The sequence below is a fragment of the Solanum pennellii genome, chromosome 1 (genome assembly GCF_001406875.1).
Source record: "Solanum pennellii chromosome 1, SPENNV200".
Classification (NCBI taxonomy): Eukaryota; Viridiplantae; Streptophyta; class Magnoliopsida; order Solanales; family Solanaceae; genus Solanum; species Solanum pennellii.
Window position 1 is genome coordinate 102,057,942 of NC_028637.1, and position 22,662 is coordinate 102,080,603.

The 22,662-nt window shown below is 34.0% G+C and overlaps 4 protein-coding genes across 5 annotated transcripts; 1 reads left to right on the forward strand and 3 right to left on the reverse strand.

Moving 5' to 3' along the window:
* Positions 1-3,104: 3,104 nt before the first annotated feature.
* Positions 3,105-6,194, forward strand: LOC107027997 (serine/threonine-protein kinase BRI1-like 1). The gene is made up of 2 exons (XM_015229050.2): positions 3,105-3,503; positions 3,598-6,194. Exon 2 carries the CDS (start codon positions 3,737-3,739, stop codon positions 6,152-6,154), a length of 2,418 nt encoding a protein of 805 aa, XP_015084536.1. The 5' UTR covers positions 3,105-3,503; positions 3,598-3,736; the 3' UTR covers positions 6,155-6,194.
* Positions 6,195-6,406: 212 nt separating this feature from the next.
* LOC107028032 (germin-like protein subfamily 1 member 14) lies at positions 6,407-8,016 on the reverse strand. Of its 2 annotated transcripts, none has more exons than XM_015229096.2 (2): positions 7,896-8,016; positions 6,407-7,120 (listed from the first exon to the last, which is right to left on the reverse strand). In XM_015229096.2, exons 1-2 carry the CDS (start codon positions 7,915-7,917, stop codon positions 6,558-6,560), a joined length of 585 nt encoding a protein of 194 aa, XP_015084582.1. In that variant the 5' UTR covers positions 7,918-8,016; the 3' UTR covers positions 6,407-6,557. The 2 variants fall into 2 exon arrangements, with proteins under 2 accessions (XP_015084582.1, XP_015084574.1); XM_015229088.2 differs by lacking the exon at positions 7,896-8,016 and adding an exon at positions 7,209-7,539.
* LOC107025773 lies at positions 7,801-20,136 on the reverse strand. Its single transcript, XM_015226520.2, has 11 exons — positions 19,980-20,136; positions 18,713-19,264; positions 17,418-18,519; positions 16,892-17,338; positions 15,327-16,792; positions 13,179-13,360; positions 12,143-12,551; positions 10,504-11,599; positions 10,037-10,432; positions 9,023-9,931; positions 7,801-8,859 (listed from the first exon to the last, which is right to left on the reverse strand). The coding sequence occupies exons 2-11, from the start codon at positions 19,219-19,221 to the stop codon at positions 8,302-8,304; spliced, it is 7,074 nt and encodes a 2,357-aa protein (XP_015082006.1). The 5' UTR covers positions 19,222-19,264; positions 19,980-20,136; the 3' UTR covers positions 7,801-8,301.
* Positions 20,137-20,962: 826 nt separating this feature from the next.
* Positions 20,963-22,021, reverse strand: LOC107028049 (germin-like protein subfamily 1 member 14). The gene is made up of 2 exons (XM_015229107.1): positions 21,819-22,021; positions 20,963-21,714 (listed from the first exon to the last, which is right to left on the reverse strand). Exons 1-2 carry the CDS (start codon positions 21,940-21,942, stop codon positions 21,152-21,154), a joined length of 687 nt encoding a protein of 228 aa, XP_015084593.1. The 5' UTR covers positions 21,943-22,021; the 3' UTR covers positions 20,963-21,151.
* Positions 22,022-22,662: the final 641 nt, after the last annotated feature.

Genomic DNA, 22,662 nt, shown 5'->3' on the forward strand with positions numbered 1-22,662 from the left:
ATAATGTTAAAAGATTGTATTTATAGGAAAAAATATAGCTTTGGAATATGAAGATTCACTTACAAAGTTGAAAGGTCAAGTGTTACAAAAATTTAAGACAAATATTAATTAAGAACATAAATTAATTTAGAAGATAAATCATATACATGTATCTATTTAAAGGGTAAATATTTCAAGAAAATAAATTAAATTAGATATTTTAATTAAGAATTATTCTAAAGAAGTGCAAAAGTCATTAACATTTCCATTAAAATAATGTAACTTAATATTTAAATTAAATAGTTAAATATTTTTATAATATTTTAATTTATAATAAGGGTAAAATCGTAATTCAACTTTTAACTTTTTTTGTTCCCTCTTATAATAATATATGATATGATATGATTAAGAGAAAGATATTTGACCCTTCACTAAAAATACAACCTTTCCAAGAAAGAGTGAACTAATACATTGAAAGTTTAAAATGATTACTCCAAAACATACCACACGAAAAATAAAGAGAAATCACAATTATTTTCTCTTTTAAAAATAAAAACTACGACTTTTATGATTAAATAAAGAATTATAGTATTGCATAAAAAATACAAAAAATAAAGAGATCGCAACTAGTAAGAACCTTTATTAATTAATTAATAAGGATTCTTACTAACATGTTATCATATTTCTTTCTACTCATTCAATTTTGTCCTGCAGTAAAAAACAATCTTTCCTGGAAAGAGTGACAAATACATTGAAAGTTTAAAAAGCTCACTCCAAAATATACCACACGAAAAATAAAGAGAGGTCACAATTAAAAATAAAAATTATGACTTTTATAATTAAATAAAGAATTCTAGTATTGCTTAAAAAAGATCATTTCATGCAATAGCAAATACAGAAATAAAAAAATATATGAATAACATATGCTTAGATTCTTAATATGCCTAGATATTATCTAGATTTGACAATCAATTCATTAAAAATAAAAGAAACAGGTATAAAAATAACATAACTCAAAAGAAAAGTAATAGGAAATGATTCTTTTTTATCTGATTTGATAGGAAAATTGTTACCAGGGGCCCTGATTGTTACTCACTCGTCTTCAGGTTTATTAGTATGGACCCATCTCAATGTATAATAACACTTATAAATGTTTTAGGACCTTGTCCGTCATACCATTTTATACAGGATTTTAGAGATAAATTAGAAACTCTCATTGTAAGAGAAAATGTTAGAATGAACTCCTAAAGAAGTAAAGATATGTAATCAATCCACTCTATGAATTTCCAGATTATCCGCTTCAATATGAACATAAATACAATCATTTATACATATGAAACATTTTGTCAATATCAAGTCGACTTCTTATAAAATGAAATTCAATTAATATGACAATATTATTGTCTATATATTTTAATGTGATGTCTTTTTATTATGGATGTCATGTCTATATTTACTTCTATAAATTAATTTTTCTAATGTCAATTAGGGGACAAACGTGCAATGCACGTTTTCGAGGACTAGTAATATAATAATGAAGAGAAAAAAATATATTTCTTTTTGGTGTAAAATTTGATATAGTGAATTGAAGTTGATTACATCAAAAAATGTTGACACCAAATTTGAGATAAAATTTAATGTTTGAGTTGAAGATGGACCGAAAGAAAAAAATGAACCAAATCTTAGGTTTGACTGGACCTAAAAAGAGGAAAAACAACATATCAAAAAAGAGAAATGACATAAAGACACCATCAAAGTTGTCTCGTATTTGCATAAAGACACTTTAACTTTTAAAGTGTCCTATCACCCCACAGAACTATTTAATTTCTTTGTAAATGGGTCATTTTGACCAATTTCCTCGTCTATGTAGTGGCGCGTGTTGCTCAACTCTATATGATCTAATTCAACCTGACCCCACCCTGATCTTTAAAGAAAAGTCATCTTCTCCATTCCTTTTCTTCTCTGTTTGGCTTGCACCTTCAAGAAACTTTCATTAATTTTTTTTCATTCGAATTTTTTTGTTCAGCTATGGAGTTAGGTGACAACAAAATTTTGAATGTGGGATTGCTATTAGTTGCAACCCTTTTGGTAGCAAAACTCATATCTGCACTAATTTTCCTAGCTGGAGCAAATGGAAGTCATAGACCTAAATAACTCCAAGCTCATGTGCACTGTGAAACAACTCCAATTTTAGTCTCACAAATTCGTTACAGATCACCATAAAGAGAGTCATTATTGTCTAACAAGATAACAACCAGGAGATCAAGCTCCTTCGATAGCGGTTGCAGCTTTGTCATGGCATCATGAATCGAGTTTTCAAGACTCTCTCAACCTGATCAGGGTGTGCACTTATGCAGAACAGGATTGGGTTGATGTTCATTCCGGATATTCCACACATTTGTGCTAGCTCAGAACAAAACCCATGCGTAACACTTTCTTGCACATTGCAAGAAAAATTAATGCAGATCCAATCGACAACCGTTCCTCCATTAACCATTTTCTTGTTCATCATGTTCCATTGGCCAACTTGTGGCAGGCAATCTTTTTCTCAGCCATTATGGCCAGTTGTGATGCTTAGACAGGAGCATCCATAGCTTGGGAGTGTTTACTTTGAATTTATTGAACAAGAAGATCACATTCTTCATTGGTCCAGAAGTTCCTCGTCAATAGTGGTGTCTTATTTTCTTAGAGAAGATGATGAAGTGGTCAAACAAAGAGTATCAATGTTGATTTTGCAATGGAAAAAACTATGAAATCGAAAAATTGGGGCTAACAATGATTATTTTGGATTTAAATTTGGGGAAGATGACATAAATTGATTAAATAATTAATAATAAAGAAAATAATGATGCATGCACCTTTAAACTGATCCATGGCAGTGAAAATATTGCATGACGCGCCTCATGTGCGTGGTAACAACCAGACTAGATAATGGGTCAAAATGGCTCATTTACAAAGAAATTAAATAGTTCTGTGGGGTGATAGGACACTTTAAAATTTTAATACAAATAAAGGACAATTTTAATGATATCTTTATGTATTTTCTCTGTCAAAAAATAAAATAAAATAGACTAGTCATGAGGTGCCTCTTGTTGAATGTTTTTGGAAAAAAAAAGACAAGAAATAACAGACTCAACACAAAAAAAGTGTTAATTCTACTCATTCATCTTGACCAATCACCAGTTTATCACTACATTATTTCCCCTTCATTTTCTTTCTACTTTAAAACACTCTTTCAACAAATTTTACTTAGTTGAGTTTTGCAGAAACTTTGTTGTTCCTTTTTATTGATGTTTATGTTTTACTATACACATTTTTTGATGAACTTCCTGTGACCAGAGGACAATTCTGTCTGAACATCGTACTCTACCCCTTACCCCCTCACCCCGACATCAAGAAACCTCTTCTTCACTACTGGGGTACTGTTGTTTGTACAAGCAAAACACCTGCAGCAGCCGTCATACCAAAAATACCTCTAATTAACAAACTCAAGATTGTGCCTGAAAATACCCATCAAGAAACTGGTAAAGTTTTTGTCTTTTCATTCATTTCTTGATTTATCCGTCATTTCTGGAGCTCTTTATTCACTCTGTTTGGTTTTTCATCATTAATGGGCAGGTTTTCTTGAATATTTGGAGATTATAAGATGGAGGGGTGTTCTTAAATAGTTGAAAGAATTGATTTTTATGCAGTTGGTTGGTGCTGGTGTTTGTTTTCAGTAAGATTAGCTACAAAGATTCTAAAGAATTGATTTTATATGCAGTTGGTTGTGCTTTTCAGTATGACGAGTCATAAAAGATGTCAAGAATATTTTTCACTAAATAGGGTGATGAAATTTTTAGTCTCTGTCATAATACTTCTGAGTTGTAGTTTTTTTGTGGTGGTGTCAAATGCAAGCACACTGCCTGAAAATGATCAAGTAGGGAGGTTATTAGCCTTCAAGAAGTCCTCTGTTGAATCTGATCCAAATGGATTCTTGAATGAATGGACTTCATCTTCTTCAAGTCCTTGCACTTGGAATAGGATTTCATGTTCAAATGGTCAAGTTGTTGAGATTAATCTGTCTAGTGTTGGGCTTGGTGGTCCACTTCACCTCACTGATCTCATGGCTTTGCCTACTTTGCTAAGAGTTAAGTTTAATGGCAACCATTTCTATGGCGATCTTTCCTCAATAGCTAGTTCTTGTAGCTTTGAGTTTCTTGATTTATCAGCTAATAGTTTCTCTGAGGTTCTTGTTTTAGAGCCTTTGTTGAAGTCTTGTGATAAAATTAAGTACCTAAATGTCTCTGGGAATTCAATTCAAGGGGTTGTTCTAAAGTTTGGACCTTCACTGTTGCAGCTTGACTTATCAAGTAACACCATTTCAGATTTTGGCATTTTAAGTTATGCACTGTCTAATTGCCAGAATTTGAATCTGCTTGATTTTTCCTCAAATAATTTAATTGGAGAACTCAATGATCTTGATTTTGGGACTTGTCAAAATCTCACTGTCCTAAATTTGTCTTTCAACAACCTTACCTCAACTGAGTTTCCACCCTCTTTGGCAAATTGCCAGAGCCTCCATACACTGAACATTGGCCATAATTCGATCCGAATGGAGATTCCTAGCAAGTTATTGGTGAAGTTGAAGAGCTTGAAGCAATTGGTGCTAGCCCACAATCAGTTTTTTGATAAAATCCCATCAGAATTGGGGCAGAGTTGCAGCACACTTGAGGAGGTTGATCTTTCTGGAAACCGGCTTACTGGTGAACTGCCTTCAACTTTTAAATGGTGCTCCTCACTTTTCAGTCTCAATCTTGGTCACAATGAGCTATCTGGTGATTTCTTGAATACTGTTATCAGTTCATTGACAAATCTTAGGTATCTTTACTTGCCATTCAACAACATAACTGGTCATATACCAAGGTCTTTGGTGAACTGTACAAAACTTCAGGTGCTCGACCTCAGTTCCAACGCATTTATAGGGAATGTACCTTCTGAGTTGTGTTTAGCAGCCTCGGGCTTTCCACTGGAGACGATGTTGTTAGCCAGTAATTATCTTACTGGAACTGTTCCTAAACAGCTTGGACATTGTAGGAACCTCAGGAAGATTGATCTCAGCTTCAATTACCTGACTGGTTCGATCCCGTTGGAGATTTGGACCCTTCCAAATCTTATGGAATTGGTAATGTGGGCTAATAATCTCACCGGTGAAATTCCTGAGGGCATTTGCATCAATGGAGGAAACCTTCAAACACTCATTCTAAATAACAATTTCCTCTCAGGGGCACTTCCACAGTCCATTTCCAATTGTACCAATTTGGTTTGGGTTTCGTTGTCCAACAATCGACTTTCTGGAGAGATGCCACAAGGAATTGGGAATCTTGCAAATCTTGCTATCCTTCAGTTGGGTAATAACTTACTTACTGGACCAATCCCTCGGGGATTAGGTAAGTGCAGGAACTTGATATGGCTAGATTTGAATAGCAATGCTCTAACAGGTTTGATCCCTCTTGAACTTGCTGATCAAGCTGGCCATGTTAATCCAGGAAAGGTTTCTAAAAAACAGTTTGCTTTTGTGAGAAATGAGGGTGGAACTGAATGCAGGGGTGCTGGTGGACTGGTTGAGTTTGAGGGTATCCGTGAAGAGAGGCTTGAGATTTTGCCTATGGTTCACTTGTGTCCATCAACTAGGATCTATTCTGGCAGGACGATGTACACCTTCACGAGCAATGGGAGCATGATTTACCTTGATCTTTCCTACAATTCTTTATCAGGAACTATTCCTGATAATCTAGGTTCATTGAACTTCCTTCAAGTTGTGAATTTGGGACACAACAATTTAACTGGAACCATTCCATTCAACTTTGGAGATCTAAAGATAGTTGGAGTTGTTGATCTGTCACATAACAACCTACATGGATCCATTCCGCCCTCGTTAGCAAGTCTTTCATTTCTTAGTGATCTTGATGTTTCAAACAACAACCTATCGGGAATGATTCCTTTTGGTGGACAGCTGACTACATTTTCAGCTTCAAGATACGAAAACAATTTGGGCCTTTGTGGCATCCCCCTTCCTCCTTGTCGCCCAGGCAATGAACACCATTCATCCACTATTTACCATAACAAGCCTACAACTATACGAATGGTGCTCTCGTTTGTATGTTTTATTATTATCTTACTTGTTGGTATCTGAAATATATAAGAATAACTGCACCAGAAACTCTAATTGGATAGTTGGAAGAATCCATTATTTTCAATGTAGCACACCTATTAGTGTATACAAATCCACAAAAAATGCAGTAGATAATATATTAAAGGTTGAACTAGTAAAGCTTAAAATTGGAATCCACCTCTGTGGACTATGTTACTACTACGGGTAAAATGAAAAAAATAATACGTGAATGAAAATCAGTCCATAGACAATATTCTATCAATAGTTTCTAAATCACTAGGAATGAAAATACACTATATTTAATATCATTAACCAATCTTTATTCCAATACAACAATCAACCTGAATGAAAATCAATCGTACTCGCAAATAATACTACTCCTAACATGGTAATTAGAACATAATTGAGTAGTTGGTTTATACTTTTAGTTATTATCCCACCAAAACTGTTGTTGAAGATCATCAATCACTTTCTTGTCAACTTGAAATGCTTTAGCGAGGACATTATCATTAATTGGTGGATCTGAACCAAATACTGCATTTGCAATAGTGATAACTCCTGCATTTTGGCTGCTCAGACCAGCAAATGCAATGGCATTACTCTTTCCCACATTAAGTTGAAAATGAACTAGACCTTCAGGAAAAACAAAGACGTCACCGGGGTTCAGAATCTTGGTGAATAACTTGTTCTTCCTATTTGGGCCAGGGTTAGAAAGGACGAAACCAACATAAAGTCTTCCCTTAAGAAGAACAAGAACCTCAGTTCCTCTAGGATGTGTATGAGGTGGATTGAGACCACGTCGTGCAAAATCAATACGAGCTAAAGAAATGCCTAGAGTGTTGAGCCCAGGTAAATTGTTGACATTGACAGCAGTAACAATTGATCCAAGTTGATTTGAAGTATTTCCAGGCTTGTTTAGGCCTGATCTGAAGAAGTCATCAGCCGTTACAAGTTTTGGGTCCTTGCAAACTTTTCCATTCACGAAAACTGCATGAAAACAAATACATTAGAAACCAGAAAAAGAAAAACAACGCGAAGCTATAACTTAAATTAAGTATTAATTAATCTCAATTACCAGTTGTTTTAGAGTCATTAACAGCAACACAGAAATCTTGTAAGGGACTTGGGTCCGAGGCAGAGCTAGGTGAAGATTTCAAAGCATGTATGGCAATGGTTATAACAAGAAACTTCAGGGCGAAAGCCATAATTAGCTAGATAATTGATCTTCTAATAATGAAAACAATGCTGCTTTAGTTTTATTTCTTGTAAGCTTGAAGGTGATAAACTTTGCATGAGAATGATGGCGCTATTTATAGATGAAATTTCTAGATGAGTTACACCTCAAATGAAAGTCCCTCAAAATAAACAATGAATTAATTAAGGTAGCTTCTTAATTACCAAGTCTTTGATGATTAGTTTATAATAAACCCAAATCCTGAACCCTTCTTCAACAACTACACAGACTGATTAATCCTCCCTGGGCTATTGGAAATGGTCAGTATTAGGAAATAAATAAAATACAGAAGAAATAAAGAGTAACAAAGTCAAAACTGGAAAGATATTAGAAAAGGTAAAACTTTCAATAGTACTTTATATTTTACCAATTTAAACTTCGGTGTATTTAGACAAATTTCATGTTATTACTGCGAATGTTCACAAAAAAACTATACTGTAGTAACATTTAGTCATTAACAGTTACGTTGTTGACATAACTTCATGACACAATTGTTCAAATCAACTTGAAACTGTTGTGAACGCTTACAACTTGCCAACACTCTAGGCATTTCTTTAGCTCGTATCGATTTTGCACCGTACCCGCCTCATACTTGAAGTGAGTGTCAATTGAAGTGTAGAATTCTTTAGTTCTCCTTACTCCTTAGTCCGTTCCTTCATAGGATGTAGCATAACTATGCAGTAGAAAATCATTACAAGTTCATAAGAGTATTTCAGAACACATTTCTTCAAAATTAGAGAAATGTAATCATTAGAAAATATAACAAATAAGATGATGAAAGGACTGATTGTCATCCGAATTCCACACAAATAATTCTTTCTTTCTAGATAAATAAAATTTTAAATGAGAAAAGAGAAAAGGATATACTTGGGGAGATGGCTAAGACGTCATATTTTAAATCCAGACTCTACCAAGGAATTCTCATTCATGGATCTCAAGGTATATATGGCAAAATGTAGTCCAATCCAGCCCCGATATGGCCAAAACAGTATAAATCTACAAGCCCTTCACGTTTGGCAGGCGTCATCCCCTGATAAGGATAATCTTTCTGCATTTCATGACTGTTTGAGTTCAAAACCATGTCTACTTGCTCATCATGCATTAAGTGAATACCCATTTCCTTGATGCTAAAACCCTCCATAGTAACAACTGAGACATTCAAGGTGTCACCAGCATCCAGCTGACTCAGAAATATCAAATGGGTGAACCATAACATTTCGTTTTGGGCTTCAGGAAGACCATAGCAAGTCGGGCTATAAATCAGTTTCACATTCTTCTGCTCATTATGGATTATCAAATAAAATTCAATACCCTCAATCCAGACTTTCCAGTCAATTGTGTACACTGAGCACACAGTTATGCCCTGGATCTTGAGATCAGGAGGTGAAGGGACAGCGAAAGATAGAGTTGCTCCAGCACTCTTGTAACAAAACCAATTAGGAACCTTGCTCCCCGGAAGATATATGCTGATCATTCCCCTTTCAAACAACACCTGTGTCATGAAGAATCTCATCAAATATGACCAAAAAAAAAAAACAAATAAAGGAACCAACCGGTACAACTGTTACATGAAGAAGTTTGACCACACAAATGAAAGTAGATCCGTCATCACCTTCTTTGGGAGTGGGGTGGGGGAATGGAAGAGGAGAAAGTACCTTTACTGGTCCTCTACTTTCTGTATTAGTTGAATTGTTATACAATTTCACTTCGGAGCTTCCGACAGAATCCCACATGCTTAATTCCAATGACTTCTTTTCTATCTCAATTCCTCCCATGGCTTCCAACTTGAAGTTTCCCTCCATATCAGTGAGTTCTTTACAGCCATTTAAATGGTAAACTACTGCACGGCACACTTCTGATAGATATGTTACTCTTTCTAGGGAAGTGCAGTATCCCAACCTCAAATTGTGGATGCGAGGTAGGTCTATGAGTAATTTAAGCATTGTACAAGAACCTAATTCAAGACTGTTGAGCCTGGACAGAGTTCTGACGCAATCTGGAAGACAACTGATTGGATTTTTACTGAGGTCTAGGTTCTGCAACAACATTAAATTACTGAAATCCCTTGGAAAAGCAACGTCAGATAGATTGCACCCAGATAGACTTAAATTAACCAAAGATTTTGGTAAAGAAACCCATGGAAGATGTAGAACTTTTCTCGGCTTCGGAACCCAAGACTGGATAAGTGCATGCCATATTGAGTTCTGTTTTCTCTTAGAGGGTAATTGACACATTGGAATTTCATTTGCAAGAAACACTTCCAAGGATTGCATCCTCCACAAGTCCCTAGGTAACTCTACAAGATTTGAGCAACCAGATATTATGAAGGTTTTAAGAACTTTTAGCTTGCAAATCTCTCTGGGCAGCTTCTTAAGTCTTTTGCAGTTTTTGATATTTAAGAAAATGAGCCGAGCCTCTAAGGTTCCAATGGATTCATGAACCTCAATTAGATTGACACATTCTTTGAGAACAAGCTTCTCCAGCATTGGGAGTCCTGAAAAATCAGGAGTTCTAAAAAGAGAATGAGAGTGGCTGAGGTTGAGAATTTTTACCAGTGGAAGCACCTACAATGAGAAACATTACAAGAAAAGGATAAGTAATGAGATCTATATTCTACAACACTTCATTAAGAGTGGAGGACACTAATAACACAAAAACAATTCACATACTCTTCTTCCTTCCCACAGTCTTTCCAAACAGCTGTTCCGCATGTCAAGAACAGATAAGCTCTCCAATGGAAAGTCATTTGGCACACACTTCAAAGGAAAACCTCTCCAATATAGCCACCTCAGATTCTTGGGAAAATCTTTATAAGAACCATTTAGATGTGTATAATTTATCTGAAGCAGTCTTAGCTTGTTCATAACTGTAAAGAGATTCGTTCCCAGTTCAAGCTCATTTAAGGTTTTTGAAGAAAAATTGTTTGTATGCCTGGAGAAACCGAACCGATAACTCTTAACTTCTGTAAGCAGCCACTTTCTTCCACTGCTAGAACTTCCCACGAAGGATTGGTCTTCCTTTACCATATTCATGTCAAAGAAAAGACCTTCAATTGTCTCTGAACCCTGAAAAAGAAATTAGAGAAGAGCAAGTGTCCAAAACAAAAGGAAGTATACACCAGAAAGGAAATGTTTACCATGTTTTCTCTCAATACATTGAATGAATCCTTGTAGTGCCACAACCGGGAACGCCTCCCAGGCTTCTTAGATGATTCTTGACGAACTATTTCTCTGCCCATATCCCGAAGCATTTGATGCATTATCAACTTGTTACCCTCAATCGTCAAAAGGAATCTATCTGTGAGATTCTGAATCCCAACTCTTGTATAAATATAAGATTCGTCTAGCACTGCAATAACATAATCTTTGTCCTTCCTTGTAAAGAAGCAGGCAATGTCAAGGAACAAATTCTTATCATGATCATCTTTTAATGAGTCATACCCAAATTTTAGTTTTTTAATGACCTGACTTGCAGGAATCGCTTCCAACTTGTCTAATGCACTCTTCCATACATCGATACTTCTCCCACGAAGAGAAGAACCCAAAACTTGAAGTGCCAGAGGAAGCCCTCCACAATGCTTTACCACCCTTTTTGATAGTTCCATGTAGTCATCAGCTGGGTGGTCCTCCCCAAAGGAATGCCAACTGAAAAGCTCCAGTGATTCATCATTACCCATTTCCCTGACTTTATGGACTTTTTGAATTTCTTCAACCTTAAGCAAACATGAATTCTTAGTTGTTATGATTATTTTACTTCCTGGACAGAACCAACTTTTCATTCCAATTATAGCATGAATTTGTTCTAGTTGATCAATGTCATCCAATATAACTAGAACTCTTTTAAAACATATAGCATCTCTTATCTTGATGATCCCTTCATCAGTATCTTGTATTTTACTCTTTTTCCCAGTTAAATCATAAAGGAGCTGCTTTTGTAAGCGAATTAAGCCATCATTTTGCTGAGAAATATCTTGGATATTTGCAAGAAAACTACTACCTTCAAATCTTCTAAAGTTTGTAGTGAAAACATATTTGGCAACAGTTGTCTTCCCAATTCCGCTCATCCCGCAAATTGCAATAACATTATCATCATGTGATCCATCTTGCAACCATGAAACGATATTTTTGACCCGTGAACTGATCCCAACCAGGTAAGGTGCAACGCTCGATATTGTCCGGTTCAGCTTATCCTCAATGAGTTGAAGAATTTCTTCAATGAACTCTGATTCCTTCCTGATCAATTACCAAGGAGCAAATGGATAGGCCAAAATTATTACATCTGACTTTAAAGGCTTATAAAAAGGAATTTCTATGCAAGCAAGATAAGTTACAACTGTGTAATCAGCAAAGTAATTGGAATAAAACTGGAAAGCAAAAAAAATGAAATAAAGAGGAAATATAGCATCCTAACTTAAAAAACAAGACAGACAGACATGAAATTTCTATCTATTCCAGACTATTCATGAAAGTAATTTGATCAATATTTTTATTTCCTTTTTGATGAAATCAGTTTGTATCATCATACAATACTTGGATGTCTAAATGGAAAGAAACTCAGGTCGTCAACCCACACATCCATAAATATTTGAGACTTCATCCCCCACTCCCCCCCCCCCAAAGCTTTAACTTCACCTTTAATGATTTTATAAAATTCCTCAAGAAATGCACATCAACAATATGAAAGATTACTTGAAAACAGAATCTTAATCTATTCTTGTTTACTGTGCAGTTACTGCAGCATGAAGAATGTACTGGTTCTGGAAAAAAAAAACATACCTATCCTCTTGATTGTTTACTACAACACCACCCAAATCTGCAACCTCTCCAAGAGCTGCTCTCCATTTTTGGACCTTATCTATCCACTCCCTCTTTCCTTCATCACTTTCAGCTTCAATTTGCCTCTCATATGTCGAAAATGCTTCTGCAAAACTCTTTGTCTGATCTCTAACTTCAGAAGGATCCACATGGTAGAATACAGGAAGAATTGCATGCCCTTTTGTCCTCTTATGTTCAAGGATTTTGACAAGTTCATCAAGGCACCATGTTGAAGTAGCATAGTTCTTCGAGAGGATAATTATTGAACTCCTGGAATTTCTAATTGCATTCTCTAATTCTGTCTTAATATTTTCCCCTCTCTCAATCTCATTATCATCCTTAAACGTACGCCAGCCTGCACCTACCAAAGCTGCATAAAGAGTGTCAGTAAAAGTCTTGCGGGTGTCTTCACCCCTAAAACTCAAGAACACATGATAAATGGATGGATAAACAAAAGAGGAAGATGTTTGTGGTTTTTCAGAACTCATCAGATCAAGTTGACCAATCAATTCTCCGGGTGTGGATATACAGCTATACAATGCTTTAGAAAACGTCAATAATGCTAGTATTAAGCTAGTTCCCTTATCTGCTAATAAATTAATAAGGTGATTACTTATTTAAGTCTTGGATCAATGAATACAAGTCCGAATTATGACTAAACGTTCACTAACTTGTGTCTTTACCACCAATAATGAATTAAATTAACCAAATAGGGTCTAGGAATCTATGCAGTTTGATTATCAAAAAAGTTAAAAGGGGCCAACTGCTTAATTAACTAATGTTTGTTGATTAGTTTATTCAGATATCTACAAATATATGGACTCATTAGTTGCACCGCCTGTACTCTTTCTGCATAGATCATCTAATGCTACATAATAAATAAAACTGAATCCAAAAAAAAAATTGCACATAATTCTTTAAAAAAAAAGGATGATGTGAAGATTGATCGCATAATAATGGTGTAAGAAGAAACCCTCATTATACTATACATACATACCCTGAAATATGATAGAATCGCCATTCCTGTTGTTGCTGCAAGGTGAGAATCCATGGCTTCCGACGATTTCTGATTTTTCCGTCTGGACCCAATACAAGTTGAGGATGCCAACAGTTATACGGGTCAAAATAGACTCACGGGTTATTTCAAAAGTTATTTGGGTGGAAATAGGAGTTCGGAGCCTAAAGGGTGAAAAATGTTAATAAAAATTTTAAAATGGTATATGAATTTTTTTTAATTAAAACAACAAAATCTTCACTAAGTAGCGATTTTATCCATCGAAAAAAGTAAAATCACTGTTATAACAGCGATTTGTTAAATTTGATATTTTTTTAAAAAAAAAAAATTAAACAAAATCGCTTTCGAAGGAGCGATTTTCAAAATATATATATATTTTATTATATTTATATTATGTTGCTGCTGCTGAGGCTGAGTTCAAATTTTTTTTTTTAAGTTTAAATAATTTTTTTAAAAAAAGAATCAAATCGCAGCGGTTTTTAATTAAATTTTTTATTTATTTTTTAAAATTAAATTGCTGCCAAGATAACGATTTTAAATCAAAATCTTTTTTAGCGATTTGATTTTAAAAAAAAAAGAAAAAAAATTAATTAAAAACCGCCTCGATTTGATTTTTTTTTAAAAAATTATTTAAACTTAAAAAAAAAAGCAAAAAATAATTTTAAAAAAAAATTAACTTAAGTCACTGCCTCAGCAGTGACATATTAAAAAAAGAAAATTTTAATTTGGAAATCACTCCTTTGGGAGCGATTTTGTTTTATTTTTATTTTTTTAAAAAAAATTCAAATTTAACAAATCGCTGCTATTGCAGCGATTTTACTTTTTCAAGCGGACAAAATCGCTACTTCATGAGCGATTTTACCGTTTTGGTTAAAAAGAAATTTCATATACCGTTTTAAATTTTTTGTTAACCTTTTTTACCCTTTAGACTCCGGACTCGTTAAAATATAGGTAATAATTGAATCTGTTTAATTTTTATTAAGTTTAACTAATTTGTTTGTTTTTTCTATAATCTTATATTAGTTTTAGTATTTATATATAGTATATTATAAATAAAAATGATATGAATTTAAGTGAAATGAACTAATAAATGAGCGATAACTTAAGTAATTTAGACAAATTGTTATAAAATAATTTAGTTTGGATATCCACCAAAGAATTTACTATGTTACTTCCGTCAATTATGAAGATAATCGTCGTCTTTATGATTATTATTATCGTAACTATCATCTCTATAACCTTCTTCATTACATTCATGTTTAATGTCATGTTTACGATTAACCTTTTTTGTGTGTCTCTATTTATAAGGGTTAATATCGTATACATTTGAAGATTAAGGGAACACTTGAATACTTGAAGAATAAGAAAAGCTTTCACCTTTTGTTTCTTTATTTCTATTGCTTTCATCTTTCATATTTCTTATCTAATTTTGTTTTAATTTTACGACACAAATAATACGTATCATTTAAACCATCTATACTCATATGCCGTGGTTATAATTATATATTGAGTAAAAGAAACATCTAAATAAGTTATAAATTACAATTTTGACTCACCAGTACTTTTAATTTGATGAAAAATTTTATTATTGTATTTTTAATATTATTTTAAATTTTTCAAAATTTTCTTTCCAAAGTAGAACTTCTTTGTTCTTCTTCACTCTTCATACTTATTAAAACTGGTTTTATCAACATCTTTTGGTTAAGCTTATTAGCTCAATACTTTTCTCCATGACATATACTAATATCTTATTTATAAAATTAATTTGAATTAAGACACTGATGCAACTATATATGTTTTTCCTGTATGAACAGATCAGGAATATTGGCATAAGACTTTCTAAATTTATCGATACATAATACTTTAAAACTACTTCCAAAACAAAATCTAACAGAACTGGACATAAATTATAAATGTCCTAATAGGAAAATAAAAATTTGTATCCAACACTTGCAACATAACAATTCCTTATCTATGGAATATGATCCCAACACCAAATAATAGCTCAGATAACTTTTAAAGTTAATAACAAATCTACACTTCCCTTGCTCTATTTAACAACAGATAAGAAAGTTGACATGTTGAATGAAGTGGCAACAAAATGTTATCCAACAATTAACTATTAAGACTCAAGAATAAATAGAGAGGTGATAGACACCTGAACTTAGCTCATAAGGAGACAAATCTCCACCAATTGCATGTTGTAGTGGATAGGAAGAAGGATGAAGACGTCCCTCTGCATTCGTAGATGGGGTGTCTTCCTCTTCCTCACTTTGTTCGCTGCATACAAGATATACGCCAAATTCCTTAACTAAGCAACCCATGCTTAATGAAACAACAACTTGATCTCCTCTTTCTAGCTGGTTACCAAACCTCCAATGACTAAACCATAGCATTGGTTTACCAGGACATGCAATTCCAAAAACTGTTGGACCATAAATCCATTTGATTCCCTTGGTCTTATTGCTCACTTTTATGAAGTGCCTTTCACTGAAACACTCTTCAAGACATTCTGCATAAGCGACACATATATTTAACCCTTGGATCTTAGCATTAGGAAGTGGAGGCACAGTGAAATCTATTGAGCTCCCTGTGCTAATATTGCTGAACTCAGTAGGAACCTTGCCTCCAGGAATGTAAATGTTGTTTATACCAAATTCATACAGTCCCTGAACGGGACCTTTGCTTTTTGTTGAGGATAGATAGTTGCAAAGTTCCACATCTACTGCTCTGACCTCCAAATTATCTAGGCAAGATATATTGAGGATATCATCAATGTCTCCAATAGGATCTAGCTTGAATACTCCCTGAACCTCAACCAGTTTTTCACAATTCTCTAAGTGCAAGTCAAGTGACCTCATGAAATTGGGTAAATTTGTTACTTTGTTCAGTGATCTGCAGTTATGTGCATTCAATATTTGTAAGCTCAACGGAAGCTCAGGGATCCACTGGAGCCTTGTGCAGTCAGCTAACTGAAGAGACTGCAGCATAGTTAGGCTCTTCAGGCTCTCTGGCAGGGTGGAAATGGGATTTCCTCTTAGACTCAGATATTTCAAGGAGGATAGGACAGAAAGATTGCAGGGAATAAGAGTGTCAGTCAGATTGCTATGTGAAATATCCAAACTTTGTAAAGTGATCTGGAAGATATCTGACATCGAACCTGCTGACTTTGGCCACAGTGACATCCAAGACCAGAAGATTGAATTGACTGATTTAGCCGACAGAGAGTCGCTGCATATTGGCTTTTCAGCCTTAGAGGGAAATTGATCTCTGTCAGTCACATCCCGTGTAAGTGCTTGCAAAAACTTACCATTTCTCATAATCCTGGAAAGCTCCAGCTTTGAGCACCCACAGAGTGTTAGTTCTTCTAAGGATTTGATTTCCCAAATTTTCCTTGGAAGCTTCTTAAGGCTCTCGCATCCCTTCAGATTTAAGACAAGAAGTTTATGGAGTCTTCCAATGGATTCATGGACCTTAACCAAACTTATGCAATCTTCAAGAATCACTCTTTCTAGATTCGGTAGTCCAGAGAAATCAGGGGTCTTCATGAGACTGTGTGAGTGACCAAGATCAAGTATCTTCAATGATCGTACAGACTGAGCAAAAATAGGAAAAGAGAGAGTCAGTGAAGAAAAATATCAAGTTTGCCAGAACACAATCAGCCACAAAATCAGAAATGAGTTTCGTAAGCAAACCTTTGCTCCCGCCCAGGTTTGATGCAAGTTGCTATTGCTCATTTCAAGAACTACAAGATTTTCATGAGGAAAGCCATTTGGGAAGGATGTTGATTGGAATCCATACCAGCGCATCCATCTTAATTTCTTTGGAAATCCTTCAAAGCTGCCAGAAAGCTGGACATTCTCAAGCTCAAGATATCTCAATTCTTGCATTTTAGAAAATGCTTTAGCACTCATTCCAGCTTCATTTTGTACAGTCTGTGATCTTGCCGAAACAGAATTCCCATGACCACAAGTGAGGCATCCTACACGAAGCCTCTTTGATGATTTTTTCTTGAGAGTCAATGTTGAAGTGCTCTGTGAATCATTGAAGTAAGGTCTTTTTGATATACATTCATGTCTGTCTGGTTTGCTTTCATCTGATCCACGCATTTTAAGAACAAGCCCTTCAATAGATTCTGTAACCTGACATGGAAAGTAACATTGAAGTGAAAATGAGCTCCAGGAAAAAGAACAAAATTGGTACAGGAGGAATGAGCCTTACAGTTTCTCCATGCAGTATACTAAGGGCATCCTTGTGATGCCAGATTCTGCTGCGTTTAGCAGGTTCAATGGGTGATTCTCGGCAGATGACCTCTTTACCCATTTCCTGTAGTAGCTGATGCATCATTAGCTTGTTATCAGGAGTCACTGTCAGAAGATATCTATCAATGAGATTCTGTATTTCAGCAGTAGCATGGAAACCACATTCATCCAGAACTTTGATTGTATAATCTTTGTCTTTCCCAATAAAGAAGCAAGCAATATCAAGAAATACATTTTTATCATGATCATCTGGCAAAGCTTCATAGCTCAGTTCAAGAACTTTATGGTTATGGGATTCAGAATATCTTTCTAATTTCTTTATTGCACCCTCCCACATATCTATACTTCCACCATGTAACGAAGAGGCTAGAACCTGAAGAGCTAAAGGAAGCCCTTGACAATGTTTAACTATCTGCTTGGAGTGTGTCATGTACTCCTTGACGGGATGGTCTTGACCAAAAGTATGCAAGCTGAAGAGCTTGAGCGCCTCATGATTGTCCATCCTCTTGCTTTCATACATCAGACAAGCATCATGAGGGTTTAGCAAGTGTTCATTTGTAGTTGTTATAATAACTTTACTCCCCGGAGGAATCCAATCTCTTGAATCAAGAATTGCTTTCAGTTGGGTTAAATCATCAACATCATCAAGAACAAGAAGAAACTTTTTGTGGACTAAAAAGTCTTTTATTGTAGAAGCTCCTCTATCAATATCATTAAGATCAATCTTATCCTCTTTCAGAAGATCTGAAAGAAGGTTTTTCTGTAGGTTAATCAAACCACAACTATGTTTTGCAATTTCTCGAATATCTCCAAGAAAACTGCTGCATTGAAATCTGTCACAATGTAGGTTAAAAAGAGCTTTGGCAATTGTTGTTTTCCCTATTCCAGGTTCTCCATAAATCATCAATGTGCGAGAATTAGTCGAGCTATCTTGTAACCAGAAATTAACCTCTTTTACACGGGAATATATTCCAACAGGATATGGGGCGAAACTCAAAACTTTGCGAGACAGCTTACCCCAAATGTCCTCAACAATTTCTTGAATAAACTTCAGTTCATCCCTGCAAGAAGAAAAGGACCAGTTAGATAGATAACGGTGGTTATCATGCAAATTATGTCACAACTGAACAAGCTGGAACTTGAATGTCCATAAACAAACCCTGATGAGATAAATGTTGAAAAACAACAGAATATAAGAAATATACAAAGATATTTTAAGCAATGCATAGCCAAAATAAGTTTAATTTAGCTTACCCGTCTTCTAGAACTATGCCTGCCATATTTGCAACATCTGTAAGAGATGATCTCCATATCTTTATCTTTGCTATGTGCTCATTCCTTCTTTCAACCTTCTCCACCATGATCTGCTCTTCGTAATTATGAAATGCTTTCGCAAACGACCCCCTCTGCTTTCTAACATGGGATGGATCTACACGATAGAACACAGGTAGAATCATATGACCAGCGATTTGCTTCCTTTCAAGGATGCTCACAAGTTCATCTAGGCACCTTCTAGAATATCCATAATCTTCCGTGAATACAATTATTGAAATCCTCGATTCCTTGACTGCCTTTTGCAATTCTGATCCAACAATTTTTCCGTTTCTAGATTCACTGTGTCTCTTGAATGTTTGAATACCTACATCAGTCAATGCAGTGTGTAGGATATTGATAAAGTTCATGCTGATTTCTTGGCCTCTATAACTCAAATAGACATGATAAGAGCATCTAGGCCTGGGGACTGATGCCTTTTCAGCTCTCATTATGATTATGGATCAAAGCTCTAAAATGAAGATAATCTTTAATCTGCGAAGTTCATAAAACAAAAGGTATATAAATATATAAGTTACTGAAATTATGTTTACTTAGGCAATAACAAACACAGCGTGATCCCACAAGTGGAGTCTGGGGAAGGTAGAATGTGGGCAGACCTTACCCCTACCTTTGAGAAGGAAGCTAAATTGTTTCCAAAAGACCCTCTGCTAAGCAAACAGTGAAAAAGATGCAATAACAACAAACCGAATCAACAAAAAAATAATAAGATACCGAGAAGAAACAACAAGTAGTGACATAAATCTAATTATTTAAATTGGAAGACGGGAAGTAGTTACTACAGCCAATTGTTTAAAAATGTAGATCTATTTTCATAAACAGTTCCTCGATGATTCTAACATATATAACTTTGGTAGTAAAACATCCCTTTGACATGGATTCTCTTAAACAAAAATGAAGTAGCAACATTTGATTTGAGTACAAAATGGTTTTCTTCAACATAGGTCAATTATAAACATCGATTACTTTTAATGCTGGTCACTATATTATATATTATTGTAAATATATGACACCTGAGCATTCCATTCCCCCAACCAGCGTGGTACTTTAATCCACAAGCAATCAACAGAACAAGTTCAATTCAGGTCCCTAAAACTCAAAATATGAAGTAATTAATGTAATAGTATTCCCGATTTTACTCTAATCACAAAATAGGAAGAAATTTTGGGGAAAATAGAAAATAACTAACCTTGTTTTTGAATATGATACTGCAATAATCAGCCAGGATTAAGCTTAAGTAATTGAATTCTTGAATGGTTAGGCGAAGCACTGCACCAGAAGAAGACCATTGGAAATTCAAACGAAGATGCACAGTGGTTTTCTTCCCCAAGTCAACCAATGTAGAATATTTTTAAAATCTTACATGTCTATGTGGAGACTTTAAATATTACTTATAAGTAATAATTAAAAAATATTTATGTTAGTGTTATAATTAATATTTTTTTTATCTTTTTTATATTTATTTGTAAGATTTTAAAAAAATATATATCTAAGAAATAGATTAATTAAAAAAAATATTTAAATATCATGCAAAATAAAAAATGGTTTACGAATATAAAAGAAGAAAATAGTAAAGTATAAAAAATATTAATCATTTTTTAAAAGAAAATAAGATGAGTAAATTAGAATAAAGAGAGTTTCTTTTTCTCTTTTCAAACAAAGTGGAATGTGTCGGGGGGAGCTATTTTATTTTTATGTCTTGCAAAAGAGTGAACCAAAATTTTATATTTTTAAATAAATAAAATTCGTATTTATTTTTTATATTACATAAGTAGTATTTGTTGCGTGAGTTATATAATAATTTATTTCTTCGTAGTAATAAACTTGAGTTCATCCCTATATTAATCTTTATATTGTTTTATTGACTTTGAATCAAATTTTTGCGTTCTACTTTTTTCTATTTTTTATTGGCATACTCCACAATTGAGTACGACTGCCACCTTTGATTAATCAATTATGGAGTTTACGTGGCAACTCGCTCAAGTGAGTTTCTCTTAAGGTAGTGTATTAATTTTTTTAAATTAAATTGTCGATGACGAAGATAAAAATCAAATTATCAATTGATTGAGAGTACTCTTTTATTTAATTTCATATAGTTTTAATGACATATTTTATGACGAAGATAACATGTTGCATACAGAAATATTATCACATCGATTTATAATCATAGTATCACAATAAAGCATAATTTTACTATAAATGAAATCCTTGTCTAATACACCCAATACAAAGATATCAATGAAACCAGTCTACAAGACTAAATCATGATATTTATTTATGATTTTTTTAAAATTCAAAACATAAGCACACATAATATATATCGCCAAAATTAAAAGTATTGTTTGGCTTATACTATTTTATTTAGTTGTTGTCCCACCAGAATTGTGACTGAAGATAATCGACAACTTTCTTATCAATTTGGAATGCTTTTGCAAGAACATCATCATTGATTGGTGGATCTGAACCAAATACTGCATTTGCAATAGTAATGACTCCTGGATTTTGGCTACTGAGTCCAGCAAATGCAACTGCATCAGTCTTTCCCACGTTAAATTGGAAATGAATTAGACCTACTGGGAAAACAAACACATCTCCAGGATGCAAGATTTTTGTAAAGAGTTTGTTCTTCATATTTGGACCAGGGTTTGAAAGGACAAATCCAACGTAGAGCGTACCCTCGAAGAGAGCAAGAACTTCAGTTGCTCGGGGGTGAGTATGAGGTGGGTTCAGACCATAGGGTGCAAAATCAATACGAGCTAAAGAAATGCCCAAAGTGTTGAGTCCTGCCAAGTTGTTGACGTTAACCGCAGTTACAGCAGATCCAAGTTGATTTGAAGTGTTTCCAGCCAGGTTTAGCCCGGGCCTAAAGAAGTCATCAGCATTGACATCCATTGGATTCTTGCAAAATTTTCCATTCACGAAAACTGCAAAAAAAATGAACAAGTTTAATTTTAACTAGACAAAAATTAACAAAAAGACTTGATAAAAATAGTAAAAATGTTTTTTTTTTTTTAATTTGGTAAGTTACCAGCATTTTTGGAGTCATTAACAGCTACACAAAAATCCTGAAGAGGGCTGGGATCAGATGCATGGCTCAATGAAAATAAAACAGCCATTATGGCAATGGTTAAAACAAATGACTTGAAAGTCATTGCTACTAGAAATTTAATTATCACTACTAAATATCTTATGAAATTATATACGATCAAATGATATTTCCTTTTGTTGATTTGTGACAAACCAAATAAGAAAAAGTTTCGTATTTATAGATGATTATTAAGTTTGAATTGGTCGTCAATTTAATTTCCCAATTAAATATATATATTAAGCTTTTGAATTACCAAGTCATCAATATAATATAATGGTAAATTTTTCAAAAAACTATTGAAGCTTCCTTCAACAACTACAAAGACCAAATCTCATTTACGTACCTACGTTGAAATTAATATTTGACGTAACATACTGACTAACCAAGAGGGAAAAAAAGAAAAAAATTCGTAATATGTACAATAAAATGTTAAATATTTAATTACTCTAATATCTCCACTAATACATGTATTAAACTATTGTACAGTTATATCTCTCTACAATATTTTATAGTAATAACAACAATGCTTTATTAAAAATTCATTGTTGTATTATGTTAAATTATATGTTCTTTAGTTATAATATAATATTTTGCTATAGTAATCAAAAAATATTTGAATAAATAAATCTATTATAAAGTTGATTTGATTAATTGTATAGATATATATAAATCTTAGCCTCAATAATTTCTTTGCATGATCTAGAATATAATTTGACAGTAATATAAAATTTGACTGTGACGTACCAGCTTGCCAAGGAAAAAGAAAGAAGAAAAAATAGCAAAA